The following is a 15,697-nucleotide window of genomic DNA, read 5'->3' on the forward strand; positions in this document are numbered from 1 at the left end:
AAGAAGAAGAAGAAGAAGAAGAAGAAAAGAAAAGAAAGAAGAAAGGAGAAAGGAGAAAGAAGAAAGAAGAAAGAAGACCGCATGAAGACATGGGGATATAGGGAGGCACACAGGAATGAAAGCTATGTGACAACAGAGCTAGAGATTGGAGTGATGCAACTACAAGCCAAGGAACAGCAAGGACTATTGGCAACCTCTGGAAACTAGAAAAAAGCAGAGAGGTACTCCTGTAGAGCCTCCAGAAGAAGTCAAACCTTTCCACTCCTTGATTTTAAACTTCTTGACTCCAAATTTTGAGAGAATAAATTCCTGCTGTTTTAAATCACACAGTTTGTGGTAATTTGTTACAGCAGCCTAAGCAACTTATACAATATAAGAAGTGCTACATAAAGTGCTCTGTCCAGTTACAAATGGCTGTGTGAAGATTTCTGCTTAGAAATTATGCTTCTACAACTTGTCCAGAGTTTAAGGTGATCAAACCCAGAATGATTCTGTGGAATGGTTACTAGCAAATGTCTATACTGGTGTGACGTTCTAATTCTGCCATGTCCTAAACTACATTAGCATGTACTGCTAGGGGAGGAAGAAAGAGAGGATTATTCATAGGAGAAATATTAAAGCCCAGAATATTATCTACAAAATGTGTAATGGTAAGTAATATAGAACTCAACTAAACAAAACATTGCATTCTAATTATTATTAAGCTTATTGAATGCTATGTATGTGAAAAGAATACATAAGGGAAGACATGACATATGGTAGGAGAAAGGATAGCAGTTTCTACCAAGAATTTATTTTCTAGCATAACTCTTTTTGCTGGTGGCATAAATCTTAAATGTTTTCAACTTCAACCCCAGTTTCTATAAGAAAAAAAGTATTTATTCTTTGAAAAAATTGAATTGGACAGCTATAATGGTCTTTTAATCATCTGCTTCAGGAGACTCTCTCTGCCTGTCAGTAAATAATGGAACAATTGATGTTGTTCTTTTAAAACTTTACAACACTTTAAATCTACTTCATTTCAGAGTCCCAACTTAAACTGTTTAGCTTTTAGAAGACATAACCACACCTGTCCACAGTTACTAATTCAAATATGAAGCCAAATCTCTGGTTCAATAGTTTTATGTTATCTTCAAACTCTAAGTGAACTAGGCATTACAAATATTTCAGTGTGTGGTGATTTTTCTACTAGCAAATTGGCCACCAATTTCATTTTCTATTTGTGATCTTAAATCCCATATAAACATGATTCTTATTGTTGCTTTGTGCTGTTTTTGTTGTTCTGTTTTAGTTCCTCCATTCTAAAACAGCCCCTTCAAAGGAAACAGTTGGCTAACAACAAATTATGAATCTTTGGGCAAGATAATTTAACTTCTTTGTTCCTCTGTTTCTACATCTAGAAAGTGAGGGTGGGAATGTCACAAGGCTGTTGTGATATCAAATAAATTAATATGCCATGATGTCTAGATCATAGCAAGATCTCACTGATGTTAATTCTATCTTCATTTCCATTAACATTACACATCAAACAATTGAAATAGAATCAGATAAGAGCAGAGAACTCCACTATACTTCTGCCCATGCACTCACACTCATGTACTGTGCATAGCAACATATTAATTTTTCTACCCATATTTCTTTAATTCAAAATCTCCAAATCCCACCTTTCTCACCTAATGAAGGATACTGTTCCAGAATTTCTACCATCTTTTGCCTATATTTAAGATTGCTCATTTCCTGCTGTATAAAAAAAAATGCCTTTATTTCTTCTATCTTAACCTACAGTAACAAAAACAACCTCTATTTTCCTCACCCCTCATATTTTTTCTGATCTCTTTTAAAAAGCAAAACTCTTTAAAATAATTATTTATGTTATGCCACTCCAAATCTTCACCCATTCTCTCTTAGACGCCCATTCTCACCAGTGTGTAAAACCCACACCACCCCACAAAAGTTAATTTGATGCAGTTGATCACTATGCTCACTTGGAGACATTTTCTTGACTTAACTTCCAGGGCAACACAAAAATCTTGGTTTACCTACCATCTCATGCATAATTCTTTCTCAGTTTCCATTGCTTTCCATCTCTTCTTCCAGACCTTGTAATGTTGGAATGTTCCTATAAATTAAACCTTGGTGTCTTATTTCTTTCGTTATCTTCATTCACTTCCTTTTATTCTCTCTCAAGCTCGTGACTTGAAATCTTTACCTTCTATATTAGAGTGATTGCCAAATTTATATCTCTACATAAACCTTTATCTCTACCTTGATTCAAGATGTTGGTTCAAGAAACTGGCTTTTTGATGTCTTTACTTGGATGTCTAAGGGTCATCTCAAATTCAACATGTCCAAAACTAAACTTATTTTTATACTCTGCTTCTCCCCAAACCGTTCTATGTTCTTCCTTTCCATCTTAATTAATGGCAAATCTATTCTTCCGGGTATTCAGATAAAAAATATAGTAATCTTCTTTGACTTCTCCTTTTCTTTCACAGCCCACAGCAAATTGATCAAGGAATGTGATCTTTAAAATATATGAAGAATCTATCACTTCCATGGTTACTACCCTGGTTTGAGTCTGGACCTTGACCAAGTCTTATCTGGAGCACCACCTCTTACTCTCCCCATTTCTCCGTGCTCTCCTACAACCTAGTCTCAATACATCCGCCAGAGTAACTTTTTTAAAATATCAAGTCAGATTATTCTGAATCTCATTGTCTCTCTCTCTCTTTTCCCCCTTTCCAGAACTGCTACATTCCTAATTGTTCCTTAAATATCTTTCTCTAGATAATCACCTTATCTCCATCAGATCCTTACTCGAATGAGGTGGTCCTCATTTTATTTTTAACTATTTTCGCTCTCCATACCAGCACTCTTGGTCTTTCATACTCTGTTTCAATTTCTCACCCTCTCACACCTTTTTAATTTAGTTTTTAATGTGTTCATCATTTACAAACTGTCTCTACACACTAGGTTGTAAGCTTCATACAAGCAGGCAAGGTTTTTGTCTTCTTTCATTTACTCTGCACATAGAGCAATAGTCAGCACGGAGTAAGTACTCAGTAAATATTTGTCAAACGAATAAGTAAATGAGTGAGAAATGTACAAGCAAGAAGTAAGAACATTCTGGAATATAATCCCCTTTTAAACTCTTAAATACTTTGACAGTACGAGGAGTCATTGTTGTACACATTAAATTAGGAAAAAATCAGTCCCTATGTTAGACAACCAAACCAACCAAAAATTTGTGGAAAAGGCTCTTGAAAGAATTCAATATTATCTCAGGTAAAGACTATGAACCAGAGCATGTAAAAGTAAAACACTTTTGAAAATCACGAACAAAATGCTCAAAGAGTAAATGATTGTACCAGAGTCATCTACAGAGATTTTAATCTTCTGCACAATACAAATTGGGGTAAATAAAAAAGCAAGTTAAGTCTCACAAGTGCAGGAATGAAAATTAGTTCTATATCCTTCTTAGAAGAGCTATGCAAATAATAATAAAAGTGCTGGAGAAACACAAGACTACACAACTCTAGAGAATCCATGAGCCAGACAATGTGTTTGTGAATCCTCTTTAGGTCCCTTGTTTCTCCTTCTCATGTTTACTGCCTAATATTTGACCACTTTCTTGTTTGTTAGCAACTCTCACAGGAGAGCAACCTAAAGAAACAAAGGGAAACTTAAGCAAATTAAAGCAACTCCTTAATAGCAGCCAGGAGGAATACGTGGGGATCTTAGTCTGGACAGTAAGAAGCATGTGGTATTATTAGATTGGCATAAAAGTAATTGAGATTTAAAGTATTCACTAAATGATTACTGAATATATTTTTGGAAATTGGCTGCTAACATTAGCTTGATTCAATTCAATTAAGGTGAGCATTAAGTCTGTCTAAAATATGGTCAAAGGATAGGATGAAAAGAACTCATGACATATTTGAATGCGTAAAAGAAAGAAGGAAAAACAGAAAGAGGAAGGATGGATAGATACAAGTCTCTGCTATGGAAATCATCACAGAAGGTAACTTAACATAACAGAAATCTATCTAACGTAAAGGAGAATTAAGATCAAACCTGCCTCTGCCACTAACTAGCAGTCAGTGGTAAGGTTGGACTTTTCAGAGTCTACCTTCTTACTTGTAAAATAGAGATAAAAAATTTAAAATTTAAAAACAGAGAGTAATATACTTTTCTCCTAATGTTGTTATGATGATTAAATGGATAAATTATGCAAAACACCTAATATATAAAACCAGGTATCTGTTCTCCACAACCACATTCCAGTGTCTATCATGTTATCTGCCTGTTTGTTCAAGTGTTGACAATCATCTCATTTATGAATTCATTTTTCTTTTCCATTTTGTAAGGATAAAACTCTGAAGAAATATCTAGAGGGTAATTAACATATGGCTAAAACTATCATGGGAAATATTAAAAAACAGATTAAAAAGTACAACTGGGACCTGTTTTAAAATGAGAGGCAGCCTATTGATAAAAATGAGCTTTTTTCTTAAATTGCAGGAAAATATTGTACATGCTCTATTTAAAAATTATAGAACAACATCTCTTGGACGAGGGATAAGATTTCTCTCCTTTTATACACACCAAAGTACAGAAAATGCTTTGCTCTTCGTAAAGTTGTTTGATTATAAGTTCTATGGGAAGGGCGTTCTTTGTTTCATTTATTACTGGCTGACTTGAATAGTATGTGGCTTGTAATTGGCAATTAGGAAATAGTTTTGCATGAATACAGTATGCACAGATTATAGAGTACTTGGCTCAGGGATGGGGGTCCATCTGTCTCTGCAGGTGATCCATACACACATAAAAGAATAAATAATAACAAGACAGGATTTGAATGGCATCTAGATAAAAGGCAAAGCAGCTATTGTCACAGTTCCTGAACCATCATTCATAAAGTCCTGGCAAAGCAACTATTCTCACAGTTCCTAAACCATCATTTATATACTGCTGGCATTCTACTGAAAATCTCACAGTCCATATGCAGTATATATTAATATATATATAAACAGATATAAAGTGACTAATAATTTCTTGACTCCCAAAAATATGGTATCTTGAAATAACCAAAATAGCCCCTTCATGGTAGAAAAATAATAAAAAACAAAAAACAGGTAAAAGTTTGGAAAAATGATTTCTACTCCTCTACTTAACAGCTAAATTCTAAACCTTAGTTTTTGTTTATTTTAAAAATACTGTTTATATAATAAAATTACATTAAAAATTTTTTGTTATTTAGACTTTAGGATAATGTACAAACAGCTAATAAATGAGCACAATGTATTTAATAATAATAATAGGATATATTAAAATCCCAAGCCAAAATGATTTTTAGAATGCATAGTTAATAGTATGAATAAGCACAATATATTTAAACTGTAAACCATACAGGCTCAAGTGGGCATTGATAGATGTTGTCCTCATTCTAATTATTAATTAGTTCAGAGTTTGTGAAGGTACACAGCATTGCCTATACATCTCTTTGCCAACTCTCTTACTAAAGCAAATGAAACCAACAATACAAAGAACAATGAAAAATAATTTTCTAATAAATCTTTTATCCTCTAAAGTTGTATGAGAAGAAAGGTCACTTTCTCACTCACTAGCCTACCTTTTGGTGCTCTTATCTTTTTCTTCATCATACATATTTTTATGTATTATGCTCTATTTATGCATTCTTCAATAGCATCTTTATTTATGACTTTGTGAGTCAACATCTTTGTAATAGGAAGTGAAAGTCACTTAGCTAATTACACATGCTTGATAAACTGCACAATAATAACTACTGCAGTATTGTACATTAGTTGAAGGTATGTAAATTACTGCAGTTATTTTCATTTGCAGAAAAAAAGACTTTTTTTAGTTGTTTAAAACACCCTTGTTGCCTCCATATCCATCTTCTTAAGTATACTGTGCTTTTAACTCAATTCATAATATCAATAAAGAATGAAGGTTAAATCCCACTCTACCAGTATTACCCAAGAAATAAGAGCAAAGACAAAACAAACAAACAAAAAAATCCTCAATGTAATGCAAATACTTCTGAACTGAGTTACAAATTTTGTTATTTATAAAGTGTCTTCCATATAAATGCAATCCCATTAAAACAGAACAGTTTAGACATTCCCTGCCCCACAAGGATGCTATAATGAAATCTGATTTGGTCCAGTCAGGAGACTAGAAGTGCATAGAGAGATAGAATGTGCAGCATTAGAATATTAATGACTTCTGTATGAAGATTGGAAATTCTACAAAGTTATGAATAAGGTCAAAATAACACTTAGATGATTTACTGCCATAGAAAATCATACTCTCCTATGAGTGATTTACTGAATGTTATATAAAAGCGGAGTGTGGACAAGCTACATTCACATGCAAGCTTGCAGCTGTCAGTGTCTACATTTGCTCAATCTGGCTAGAGGATGATTTGAAGGTTGATTTAATTGTAGCTTCTGAATCATGCACTTCTCTATGTTTTAAATTGTTTAACATAAATATAAAAATGTTAAAGTAATTTTAAGACTGTAAATATTTAGTATCAAATCTGCAAAATCTCATTCTCCTCTGGAAAAGTGACTGAAAATGAAAAGACTAAGAAAAAAACACTATTACCTTGATAACAATAATTGCTCAATAATTATGGAAAATTTGCCCTTAGGATGAGAAAGTCCATAGAGTGCTCAGAAGGAATGCTGAGAATAAACAAAAAACTAGATTTGTGATTGAGTGATCAAATTTTAAGAGGAACACAAATATGTATCTGTAGAAAAGAGTTCAGAGATCAAAGATCAAAGTTACCAGTTAGTGAGACAGCATTGTTTGGGCTCCTTGCAGGTATCGTAATAGCCTAAATAAATAGTCCACTACACACAAACTCAAAGCAGAGATTCAACTCTTACTGATGCTACCAGCACCACAACACAAGACACAACCAATGAACCAATGTAATCTACTCAGCTAGAGCGCTCCTTAACCACCTTTCTATTTTGACAGACTTCATCAGATTTCAAATATCACCTAACCATTTACTTCCCAGCATCAGCAAATCATCCTTAAGGAAAATATCTTGTTCTTCCTCTGCAAGCTTTTTCCCCCATTTTTAATTTCCACTTTTATACATACCTCCTTTTCTACATATTTTCTTGCCGGGCTTTCTGGCACATTCCTTGGATATTCTTTTTACTGAAAAATGAATAGAAGACTAGAAAATAACATGGCGCTCCATCACAGACCGCCGGAACATGCAACACCACTATCTAACTCAATACGCTCCTGCATTTACTGAGTGCGAAAGATCCCCAATTCGTTGAGCCTGCACATGCAATGAGGAAATGTTGATGCATCTTCTCAGAAGTCATTTGGTAGGAAATGGAAATTAGAAACCCATTTCTACCTAAATATACGTGCTGTGGAGGAAAGAAAATGAGTAAGCACAGGAAAAAAATAAGTACAGATACACTGACACAAATAAACAAAAAGAGCACCATGCACGCATGTAAAATATGTCTACATGCCAACAGGAAAAGCCATGCATACTACCAGTACACATGAATTAATATTGTTAGAACTTAGAATAGAAAAAATATAAAAATATATCTCCCTGTTTTTCCTGCAATAAACTCACCATCCTCAGTTGGCACATATATATTTAGATATAGGCAGTCTTCACTCTGGTCTTGTACATATGATGAAACCACATCCAAGTTATTAGTAAACCACACAGGAAGCATGACTTCTGGCAGTCTGCCATCAATGATATTCTGGGGACACACAGGAGCAAATTGAGTGGCATTTCTGATATCTGACCAGGGAGATGGTGGTTCTGGAGGCTGAAAACGACGTTCCCCTGTTGGTGGGGCTGCATATGGAACCCCAAGAAATTGAATAACAGGCCCCAAAATTTCATTATTGAGCTCCTTCTTAATCCCTCTTATCTTTCCAAAGTTGGTAGTCACCAGTGGGTCCACATCATCCAATTTTTGTGATAGCACATGACCAGCCTGAAGCAAACATCCCAACATACAGAGAGTCAATGCGGCACCCAGTCCCCTGTGTACCACACATGCCATCACTGCTCTGCAAACATAATTTTGCCACGTGCATCTGGGCAGTGCCATGGTCCCACATTAGGTGTCTAGTTGTCTGGTTACAGTGAGGCAAACGTGTATATATCCACTTGAGAAAGACCGTATAATGGTAGAATATACCTCCGATTTCTTAAAGGGGAGCTTGTCGAGAAAAGCTCTGAAAGATCTTCAGACAGCAGGTATCTCCCATTGATTTCACATGTATTGGAGCAGCATCTTCAATCATCACTCTTTATCAGACCATATCCTATTCAACATTCTGTTTTCCATATTAGCAATGTGGCAAGAATGGGCATTGACTGTAGTTTTCTCTCTTATAAATCAAATCCAGTTAGCTGCGGGTCTATATCCTAGAAAAAATGAAAATAAATCATGAGTTGGAACAAGCTAACATAGACAGTGTGATAACTAGATGTTTTACAATCTACAGAAATACATTAATAATGACTAGCATCAGGTAAGTTAAATGTTACCATAGGAAAATCATGGATTGAAGTGAGATGACGATTACAAGATTATAGAGAAATGTGTCTGCTGACGTCATATACATTTATGTGGAAGCAGGTCTTGTTAAAATACACAGTTTTAGAAACATGTCACAGTAAAGTATTTAAAAATACTGAATGTTAGGTGTGAAATTTATACTTTATTAATAGTCTTCAATCACTTCAAGCTATAGAAGATTAATTTATTTCAATTTTAAAACCCAATAGCAGAAAATATTTTAAGAAACTGGGAGCAAACTAGCAGAACAGATACAAACTCTGTAAGAATGACTGTATGCATTGGAAAACACACAAAAACATGGTTCCCAACCCTATGCTTATCAAAAAAAGGAAGATAATATCAGGACAAGAAAACTAATATGAGTTCAGCTATGATTATTCAGATGAAACTACCTCACTTCCTTGCTGTGTCTCAAAAATCTTCATAAAATTTTGCTTATAAGTTTCTTATTTGAAATTAAAATTCAATAGTTTAAAAGAGAAAATGGCATTGGATACAATTTGTAAAAAAGATAGAAGTTTACATCTTTTTTTGCAGACAAGTTATTTTACCATCTTACTATATATTATAGATATCAATAAATTTGCAATGCAAAAATTAATTTATGAGTCAAAGTCAATATATTTTAAATTACAATTTTTTTCTCACTGTCCGTTAGAGATCAAAGGAAGATTACAAAAAGAGAGTGTGGTGATTTAAAAAAAAAATCGTACCTAATCATGGCATCTTGCATATTAACACTAATCAAACATCTATCACTATTTACAAAGTTCAACTTAAAATGCATCAGAATAAAATGTAACATTTGGTGCAATGCAATCCTCGGAGTAATCTGACATTAACTGTCAAATAACGTACAGCTCAAAAAATGTGTCTTTTCTTGTTCAAGCAACCTTTTGAAGTGCTTACTTTGAAAATAAAGTGTTGATTTGTACTAGAGATGGTTCTATCCTGTATATTATGGGAAGATTCCTAAAGAAGTGTTGGTCTAGCAGTGAGACTGCCCTGACTTTCTGTTGTTTAAAAGGAGATTGTAAAAACTATATAGGGCAGCAGGAGATTTGGTTCTGGCCTAGTGTGTCTTTAGCTCTGAACAATCCATCACAGAAGGCTATAAGGAGATAAATGTCTTTCTTTGAAAATACTTTAGTCTGTGTTAATTCACATACCTTTGCTGTGAAAGCACATTAACATACAAAAGACAGGCTTAGACCAATCCAATTCCTGTTCCAGAACTCTGGCATTTATCGAAGATTCAGCTACACAAATGCATTTTTGTAAAGTGTATATTATGCTTATTCTTGTGCAGCATCATAGTGGGCCACAGCATGAATGAATCTTTGCAAGTTCCTTTTAGTGTTAAAAATGCACTATTTTAACACCTAACCTAGAAACCTGTGGTGAGGTCTTAAAAGTCTCCATCATTATTTTTTATTCAACCTAATTTTCAATTACTCTACAGCAATTTCCAAAAGTTTTTCTTTGCACAACTGATATCAAATACTTGTTTTGTTATTAATAAAATAACACTCCTTTTTTTGTACTTAGAAATCAATCACTGTGTTAAGGATAAAGAAGCTCCTGTTTCCCACTGATGTGCTGCTTTAATGCAAATTGCAGAGGATTGGAATTCTTCATGCCATGATGGATTTTCAAATTTGAATGATGTTTAGCTCCTGAGGTTACAAAAATACCCCCTTTTACACGTTGTATGTATGGAGAACTATAGTATTGACCCCCCAAAAATTTTCAGAAATTGCTACTATAATAACAGCAGTCATCCAGGTCAAATGTAAAAATATGGCTTATTTAAAGTACTAAAATTTAAAATATATATATACCTAAATAGAAAGTCTCAAATTTGCTGACAATTTTCCCCTTATTTATTGATGCTTCCTTAGTGTATACAAAATCCTCAGTTTTCATGCATTTATGTCTCATTGACAACAACCCTATGAAGTAGATTCACAGTTACCACCTTCTTACTCATGAGGAACTCAGACTTGAAGAGATGAATTTCACCTTGGCCAGGGTCTCTTAGCTAATTGTTAGCAAATCCAGGCACCCACTGCTACCTGATTTAAAGGTCATCCTTATGATCACCACACATGATAGAGTCTCTCAATTCAAAATTATCACTTTTTAAGAAATTGATCCTAGTGTATTTAAAATTGAATTGTAAAAATATTTTATGTTTCTTCAGAAGATGAAGTCTCAGTAAATATTCTGACAATTTCACAGGACAGAGAAATAAAAAATGGTCTACCCTATTCTTATGGGAAGTTAATATTTCATTTTACTATATATTTTTATACATATTTTACTAGCTTTACCCTATATTGAATGTGGTGATAGGTTTCTCTTATGTCATTACACAAAATCATGTTAAAACAATGATTTGTATAATAATTTGGTTATTTATGCAGAACCAAAAAACCCCCAAACTATGACAACCTAATTGTCCAGCAATAGATATTGATAAATTAATTATGATGTATTCACAAATTCAAATTATATACATTAGTGAAAATAAAAGACTTAAACCCAAAATATCAACATACATAAATCTCAAAATTTTTGACAAAACAAGTCACAGAAAATTAGGTACAGTAAATACTATTTAAATAAAACTTAAACTATGTAAAAGAATATTATATATTATTCTCAAATACATAAATACATAGTAACAGGATAGCTGTCATCTCTAAGGAAAAAGGAAAAAGAATAAGGCTTATTCTAGCAACTAATAAATTAATTGGGCCAATTATTTAATTGACATCTAAGATAACCTGTGGTAAGGTCCTAAAAGGCCAGCAATGAACTACAGCAAGTTTGACAAAACCTTAGTATTTGAATTCTCTGTATTCTTTTGTATGTTTAAAATATTTCAGAATACACTAAAATAATAAGGCCAGAAAACTCTTACTCAGTAGACCAAATCACGTATTACCCGTAGATTAGCCTATCAATCCAGAGGGGACTAGCTTTGTCTGACTTCGAAGTTAATGGGGATACTAGCTCATAAATTTCCCCATTATTCCTCCTTTTTGACTTAAAGCATGTATAGTCCCACTAAAAGAACAAAATCGAAATAAATAATATTTAAAAGGGTATCATAGATGGTAATACATTTTCTCCCTTACATTAATTCATCAAAAGCTGGTCCCTCATCTAGTTTGTTTCTGAGAAGCTCAGAAAAAGGAGTAGGGAGAACTGTATGGGATGTTAGATAATTATAGTGGGTGGCCACATTCATCCAATCTTTCACTCACTCAGCAAACATTAGATATTTACAATGTGCAAGCTATTGCACTGAATGTTAAGGAGAATTGAAAGACATGCACATTCTACTCCTTATTCCCAAGTAGCTTACGCCATAGTAAAGGAATAAGTAATCTAAAAAAATTACTCTAACGCAAAATGAAATGTGACATGTGTTCAATAAATACAAGATGAATATGGGAGCGGGACCTAGCAGGAAATATCAAACTTCTAACTTTATGTACCTTTTACATATCTTTTTCTAAAAAAAAAAAATAAACCTTTTTATTTCTACCTTGCTTTGTTTTATTGTTTGCATTTATTTGTTTTCTTGTTGAACTCAACTCCTCCCTGTTAAATTTCTTACTTGGGGCAAGATTTTGCATGTGTGTTTTAAAAAATATCTTTATGTTCCTCATAAAATCTATATGAAAATTTGTTACATAGTGCAAGCGTGGTTAAATCTCAGTTGGTCTGGATTGACAGCATGCTTACTGTTAGAGCTCCCTGGCTTGATGGTGACCCTTAACCAATGTTATACAATATACAGTGGATCCTTGTTATTCATGGTAGTTATGTTCTATAAAGTCATCATGAACACTAAATTAGGGAACACAGACCTTTTGCTTTTAAAGACATATACATGTATATGTGTGTGTATATATATATGTGTGTGTGTGTGTACACACATGTACATAGATATACCCACATATATAGATATATAAATCTCACATAGATTATAGGTTATAATCCTTAATGCTTGTAACTAGTAGATTCTGTTTTATGTTATGAAAGAAAAACTAAGGTTCTAAAGCATTAAGTGCCTGAGGCTGTCTCACTAACAGGTGCTAGGGTTGGGATTAAAATGCCCCCAAATTGGTCCCAAAGATGAAGCATCTTGCACTGCACTGCACAGCCTCTACCACTGCACAGTGTCCATCCTGTGTCCATAAATTTGAAACAAGAAGGCAGAGAGATACCTTGTTTGACTTCAGCTGGCAAGATGCTCATAGGGTGACTCAAAGTTTTGCTGCTTTGCTCATGTCTGTGGAATGACTGTAAATGTGCCGTAAGTGTTGATTTTAGGATTACAAATACATTTTAGTGAACAGACAAGTTTGCAAATACAGAAACCAGAAATAATGAAGATCAACTGCACTAACTAAAGACAAATAATGTTTTGTACTTATAGGTCTGTGAGTTGTTTGAAGTCAGGCCACACTAGCTTGTCAACTATATACGCTAATAATAAATGGATATAAAAATTAACTTAGTAATACTAATATAACAAATAATGCAATTTAACAATATCTGGTTTCAGCAGAGTGTGGTAAAATTTGATAACCAAGGCTAGCCATATACCTGAAATATATCTACATGATCAGTTCACTGTAAGAGAACCTGACCACTGACAGATACTGGGTTTCCTGTAGCAAAATGTTTCATATACACACTAGTGGTGGTTAAAGACCTGGAGACAAAAGGGTATTCTTTGTGACCCAGGAGTGGGAGAAAAAAAATTCAGAGTCTGAGATTGTTTAAATTCAATTTAACGCATATCCTTCTTCTGCTGTTGCCATACTGTATTCTTTGCTGTAATAAAGCTGTCCAATGAGTACAAACTGTTTGACACCTTTCAGCAAATGAATACTTAGAGTAATTAATGTGTAATTAACTCACATAGTAAGTACTTAAAATGGGATGAATATACAAATGAACACAATTTTACAAAATGGTATTAGGCTTCAAAAGAAGAGACAAGTCTACCTCCAGCTAGCAAATTAGAAACGAGTTCATGAATCAAGGGAAATTTGAGATGGACTTAAAAGAGTGAATATGATTTGGATAAACACTGATCCCACAGAAGGGATCCCACAGTGGAAAGAATGTTCAGTAGACACTGTGCTGCTCACACTTCCTGAGGGCACTTTCACATTTTAATGACTGGTTTCTGCCAGTATACAAAGGCCTGGCCTCCTTTTCTCAAGATGCAAAGATGAAGCATCTTGCACTGCACTGCACAGCCTCTACTCAGAGGGGCCACTTCAGCCCCAAAGCTCCCCATGAAAATGGGGAGAGGGAGGAGTTGGTTGAGATTCTCTTACTCCCTTACAGGAATTGTTCCCAATGGCACATCCCAGGAAACTTCTTGTAGACAAACCTTCATCTCAAAGTCTTATTTTTTCCTTTGGAAGCCTGACTTATGACAAAAAGAAAAGTAAAGGTTTTTTTTTGAGGAAGGCACAGTCTAGTTTGCCCAGAACGCAGAGTAAATGAGGATGAGCATTGGATAAGATTGAGATGGCAGGCTACAGCCAAATCAAGCGAGCCCTTCATTAAGAGGCTAAAGGGTTTGGATTTTATTCTGTAGATGATGAAAAGCCATTACACATTCCTAGCAGAAGGAAAGTATTATCAAATTCATTCACAAGAAAATTAAACCGGCAGCATTTTGGGACAGAGATCTCTAAAGCAGTGTGTTCATACCCCACCACAAGATGATTAGATAAGGGAACTAAATGGTTGAACTTCTATTTGCCATTTTTTATATAAAACAAAAAGAGAAAGCAATTAAAGTTTGCTAATATGAATATATGATGTAACACCAGTGTCATCTCATGCCTATTGATGCATAGCACTTACAGTGTTCTTGGGAAGGTAGATTGGTCTGTAGTGCAGCTGGTTAACCACCGGCAGCACTTTGTTATTGTCCATTGTTCAGTTTCAATGTGCAGTGATGCATTAAAGTTTATATCATTGGATAAATAGATTTACACATTTGTGTCAAGTTGTAATTAAAGTCACCCTTAAAAACAAACTACTGGATTAAGTTTTTATCAAATATCAATGAAAGGGAGTACTAGAAATACAATCATAAATAAAGAACTGTAAAAAGGCAAAATGAAATTTCTACTTTTAGGACAAGCTCTTCTTCAGCTATATCACAAGATTAAAAATAATGGCCATCTAATCAGATATAATAACAAATCAGAAAAATGTTTGAAAACCTCAAGAAGATAACTTGAAGTGTGAATGAATTCCCATTTTATTCGTTGTGAACTGTGCCCTAAAAAATCTCTGTGCCTTAAGATATTAGTGAATAATGCAACGAAGTCATCAGTATTTATAAGACATTTTAAAACACTGTTAATTTTATCTTTCTTATCTTCTTAGTGCCTATTTTTGTGTATGTTTCACAATCTGGTGATAGAAATATTTATCAAATATATATATGTATATTCATACATAAATTTTATTAAATATATATGTATATTCCTACATACATTTTTGATAACCAAACCATATTTTTTACTAAAAAATAACATATATGTATATATGTATACATTTTTCACCTTTAGCAAAAATATGGTTTGGTTATCAAACACACAGACTAGATACAAAGGTGTGGGAATCATTACCTTTGTGAATGAACTGGTGCAAAAGAAACCTGAGAGAATCTTAATTCCAGGTTCAGTTTGAAATATCAGCTGTTTTCATCCACAATTATGTGAAAATGGCAACAAAAACAACTACTATTGTAGGTCACCCTCTACTTGCCAATCACTGTCCAAAACACTTTACATAGCTCATGTCACTTAGTATTCACAACAGATTTATAAGCCAAGCCCTCTTATTTGAGGTGAGAAAAAGAAGGGTGAAAGTGGTCAGATAACTCTATGAAGGCCATAATGCCAGGAAAAGGCAGATCCAAGAAACAAACCCAAGACTGCCTAACTCCAAAGAACATGTCCTGAACCTTTGTGACACAGGAGTTTGTGCGCTGCACCTCAGTGAGACCAATTCAATAAAGTCCTATGCTC

At 34.0% G+C, this 15,697-nt stretch overlaps 1 protein-coding gene across 2 annotated transcripts in view; it reads right to left on the reverse strand.

Annotated features, from left to right (window-relative positions):
* The window catches only part of NLGN1 (neuroligin 1), a 909,691-nt gene that overhangs the window by 706,306 nt on the left and 187,688 nt on the right, over positions 1–15,697 (reverse strand). Inside the window, exons 2-3 of one of the 2 annotated variants that reach the window (XM_011944139.1) lie at positions 7,646–8,458; positions 7,144–7,203 (exon numbers count right to left, since the gene is read on the reverse strand). In XM_011944139.1, coding sequence (XP_011799529.1) covers positions 7,144–7,203; positions 7,646–8,138 — 553 coding nt within the window. In that variant the 5' untranslated portion in view covers positions 8,139–8,458. The remainder of the gene's footprint in view (positions 1–7,143; positions 7,204–7,645; positions 8,459–15,697) is intronic. The other variant, XM_011944140.1, reaches the window with a different exon arrangement.

Source organism: Colobus angolensis, unplaced genomic scaffold, assembly GCF_000951035.1.
Source record: "Colobus angolensis palliatus isolate OR3802 unplaced genomic scaffold, Cang.pa_1.0 Scaffold228, whole genome shotgun sequence".
Classification (NCBI taxonomy): domain Eukaryota; kingdom Metazoa; phylum Chordata; class Mammalia; order Primates; family Cercopithecidae; genus Colobus; species Colobus angolensis.